We start from the raw sequence: 4446 nt of genomic DNA on the forward strand, positions 1-4446 counted from the left end.
AGAATATGAAATGAATATGTAGAATCTTAATACAAAACTATACCATCAGTCTATCACCAGTCAAACCGAAAGTAACTGAATTATTGTTGACAATGACTAAACCATAATTAAATTAGGTAGACAATTACATGTCATATTGTGAGTTAAGTTGATTACTCCACTACGGAGTACTAATGTATCGGAAAGAACCTTAAGCCTACCCAACAATGATTGAATTTTTGTTAGAGCAAATATCTTTCTTTTTATATAAACATAATAAATATCTTTCTTTTATATAAACATAATAAGTACAAATCAAGCTACAACTACTTTTCTTTTAGTTTAAAGTATATTGAGTTTTTTAGGTCAAAGTATATTGATTATTGAAACATTTATATGCCAAACAAGCAATAAAATCTAATTTAGAGGTAAAACTTTAAAATTTTCAAACATAGCATAGCATTATATCAACAATACACAAACTACAAACTCCATGTTCTTCTACTCTACAGCCACACAGGCCTTGCCTTTTCTGCCTCCTATAAAAGCTAAAATTGATCTATAAAATTAATTAAAAACTCACAGAAAATACTAGGAATTACTACATGATACTACAACTATCTGTGTTCTCGTCGCTGAAAATATGTGTCATATTATCGTTAACTGGAGCTGCCATTGGAGGCCCGTAAGCACCATGCGGTGGCTGCGCATACATCATCTGCGGGTACATATTCGCCCGTTGTTGATTCATCATCATCGCTTGCATATACTGTTGTTGTTGATACTGTTGTTGCTGCATCTGTTGTTGCTGGAACGGGTTACCATGGTCCATTCCTGGACCTCGGTAACCCATTGGCAAGCCATGTGCGGATTGCATTTGACCCATTGGGTAACCTCCGCCCATTTGACCCATTGGGTAGTTCCCCATTTGTGGCATCATTGGGTTACCACCACCGCCCATCATCTGACTCACATTACGAGGCGGGCCACCGCCACCACCATTATGACCCAAATTCTTCCCACCACCGCTGTTTTGAGGCTTGCTGATATCCATAAACTCATGTTGCTTATTGCTACCACCTAATTTCCCGTCTTCGTGATGTTTCCCGCCTTTTTTGTCACCCTTCTTGTCAAAACCGTCACCTTTTTTGTCAAAACCGCCATCCCCACCTTTCTTTCCGCCTTTAGCACCTGACCCATTACTCTTCTTCTTACCACCACCAAGAAGGGCCCCACCAATCTTACTACCGAAAAACCCTCCAAATCCACCACCACTTCCGCCGTCTTTACTATTTTTTCCACCATCACCACCACCACCACCACCACCACCACCCTTTTTACCATTCTTGGCATTATTATTATTATCATTATTTCCACCCTTGTTCTTGAACTGTACTGGTATTTCAAACCCTGCACCTGGTCCTTTTTTGTCATGTTTCCCATTACCATTCATCATTACATTGGGCCCATGAGGCCCATGCCCACCCATTCCTGGACCACCCATCATTTTATTGGGCTTCTTCTCATACTCTTCAAAATTATCATCTTCATCATCATCATACTCATCATCAAACTCATCCTCATCATCAAAACTATCATCATCAAACTCATCCTCATTCTCAAACCTACCACCACCAGCTGGTGGCAAATTAAACTTAACCGATTTCTGATCCTTATTCGGTAGCTTAATATCTTTAAACCCTTTAATTGGCACTTGCATTTGCTGTTGACCTTTACCGTCCTTTTGTTTATCTTTCCCCCCTCCACCCTTCTGATTCTTGTTATCGAAAACCATGTTCTTAAACTGATTATTAAGCACATTCCCACCCTTTTGTGGTCCCCACAACTCGGCATGTTTACCGGACTTGTTAAGCTTCTTTATAAGCGCTGCGGGATCCGCATTTCCCGATACCGTGACCTTCCCTTGTTCTAAATCAATGCTTGTTTTATAAACTCCTGTTCAAATTTATTTATTACCAAATATTAGCACAATAAAATAGTCAAATATCAAATATTACTAGTAAATCATTGTCTTAGGTTGATGATTGTTTATAAAATACAACATGTGATGATTATATAAAAGGTAGGTAAACTAGTCCACTTATAGTCAAAACTTAAAAGAATTAATAAAAGCATATAAACACGCAAACCACTTTCACAATTTCATCTTTTAAAATGTTTTAGTTATTGGCTAAAAGCAAAACATTTAGGTGCAAACACGCAAACCACTTTCGCACTACCTATCACTTTCCTTCCACCGCCTTGCTGTTTTCTTCTTCTTTTTTCACAATTTTTTATTTATATATTGTACTAGCAGAACTTATTCCAACAACTAATAACATTGTCTTTTGTGTTGTGTTCCTATTGGGAAAACAAAAATAATTGAAAGGAAAAAAATAATCTAATACTCCCTAATAAAATAAAATATCTTGCATGTTCTTCCACTATCTAAAATCAGTCAACTCTCTGGCCATTTATTTGTCCTTTTGTTACATATATTATGAGAAGAAACTCATCGAGTATTACCCAGTTAAGTTGTAAACTCATAAAATCGTGTACCAAATCAGATATAAATCTTTTTCACAGTGTACGAATTTTTTTTTTTTTAAGAAAAGAAAAAAATTAATTTAGTGATGAAAAAAGTAAAACAGCAGGGCATGTGGGCGAGTGATACAGAGAGGTCATGTCAGGACTGGTCGCAGCAGCCTCGGCATGTCAAGTCATATCAATTCAATTAATTAATTTAATAAATTAAAATTAAAAAGTTTAATTATACTCCGTAATTGTTTTTTTCCTTACTTTCTACTTCCAAAATTTCTTTATTTCTTCCTTAATCATTACTCATTAATTAATTAGAATGTTACATCACTTTTACAACCAGAATATCTAAAATCAAATGTTAAAAATTCCAAAAATAAGAACATGTAAAATTCACATAAAATCTTAACTAATGATGTGAAATATCTGTTCATAATAAACTATCCAAATATAATTAATTAAAACTTGCAAATGACTATTATAACCTTGAACTATAAAGAAATTGACAGCATACTATGCCTTATGACTTTAAGGTACCAAACACCGACTTCGAATTGAATCTAGTGATTGCAATTTTACTGAAAACCTATCAACATCGTATAATTATAAGAGTCAACATCTTTAGCTTAATGGTGAAGAAATCTAAAACCTAATTGATTAATTCACAAAATAAGAAAATGAGAAATTAAACTAACCGTCGACTTTATTCAAGAGCTTTTTAATCTTCTGTTTACAACCATCACAAGCGCACTGTATATTAACTCTGAGCACACAAGTCTGCATAAAAAAAAAATCAATTAATATTAATAATTATTAATTTAGATAAAACGACGTAGTTTGAGTAAATGTAAAACAAAAATGAAACATATTATAAGTACCTGAAGCTTCATGAAGTCTTGTTTGTTCATCTTGACTAACGAGTGTTAATGATTTATACTAGTTTTTTTTTTTTTTTTTGAATAAAAGATCTTGACTAACGAGTGTTAATGATTTATACGGAGTAAAAATAAATCGAATAAAAGGAGAGATTTTAAAGTAAAATATAGAGATAGAGAGAGAAAAAAAAGGATAGATGAAGATGTGAGAGATTTACATAGAACTTGAATAAAAAGACGCTCAATTTAAAGCGGTGGTGATTCAAGCTTCAAGTGGGCCCCCACACTACCCAATGACCTCCACAGCTTGGTTGCTACCTCAGTGACTGTTTTACTACATTTGTTATGACATATGTTATGTTTAATTTAATTTTACATTTTTGGGTTTTATGTTGGAATATGATATGATATGATTTACTATTTATTTATGGAGTACATTTTTGGGTTTTATGTGAAGTCTTATCATTGCACTATGGGGACTTAACCACCTAATGGTTCATTTCCTATACAGTTATATCCGTCTATTAACTGTGCGTTCAGGAAGAAACTCGCACCAATCTCATACGTAGCATAGACGGTAAAACCCCATCCCCTTTATCCCCCCAACACGATGTGGGAAAGGTGTCATGGGTGGAACTTTATGGCAGAGATGAAATTGTAGGTTAATATGTAGTCAACGGGGGTCGAACTCTAAACCTCCCCTAAAAGAGGCAGACCACCAACCACTGTATCACATCACAACTTCGAAGTCTTATCATTGTAAATACTGGTCGCTCCTTTTTGTTTTTTCGAAGCTTTGTTTCTAGTTTTGAATCCAGCCGTTGATTCGTTATAATATTATTGGCTTTTTTTATATTTTTAAGTGGCTTTAACGATATTTTAGACAGTAAGACTGGTCCTTACGGAGCGTGGTTTTTGAGTTTGCATCTGAATAGCAAAAAATGATAAAACCGACAGCGCTTACGAGGCGTTGCCTTTGGCAAAAATTGAGCGTTGAACTAGTAAAGAACATATATAATAACTTTAATCATGTTCACGTGTCACACTGTTATTT

At 34.7% G+C, this 4446-nt stretch overlaps 1 protein-coding gene across 1 annotated transcript; it reads right to left on the reverse strand.

The window, feature by feature from the left end:
* Positions 1-414: 414 nt before the first annotated feature.
* LOC139896738 (uncharacterized) lies at positions 415-3608 on the reverse strand. The gene is made up of 3 exons (XM_071879377.1): positions 3396-3608; positions 3213-3294; positions 415-1935 (listed from the first exon to the last, which is right to left on the reverse strand). The coding sequence occupies exons 1-3, from the start codon at positions 3423-3425 to the stop codon at positions 581-583; spliced, it is 1467 nt and encodes a 488-aa protein (XP_071735478.1). The 5' UTR covers positions 3426-3608; the 3' UTR covers positions 415-580.
* Between the last annotated feature and the right edge of the window lie 838 nt (positions 3609-4446).

This window comes from Rutidosis leptorrhynchoides, chromosome 3, assembly GCF_046630445.1.
Source record: "Rutidosis leptorrhynchoides isolate AG116_Rl617_1_P2 chromosome 3, CSIRO_AGI_Rlap_v1, whole genome shotgun sequence".
NCBI classification, from domain to species: Eukaryota; Viridiplantae; Streptophyta; class Magnoliopsida; order Asterales; family Asteraceae; genus Rutidosis; species Rutidosis leptorrhynchoides.

Excerpts from the sequence above, each read along its gene's own strand:
- LOC139896738 (XM_071879377.1), bottom strand. The coding sequence starts at position 3,425 with ATGAACAAACAAGACTTCATGAAGCTTCAG. Across the intron at positions 3,295-3,395 it reads AAGACTTCATGAAGCTTCAG|ACTTGTGTGCTCAGAGTTAA; the intron begins GTACTTATAATA and ends TTTTTTATGCAG. Across the intron at positions 1,936-3,212 it reads GCTCTTGAATAAAGTCGACG|GAGTTTATAAAACAAGCATT; the intron begins GTTAGTTTAATT and ends AAATTTGAACAG.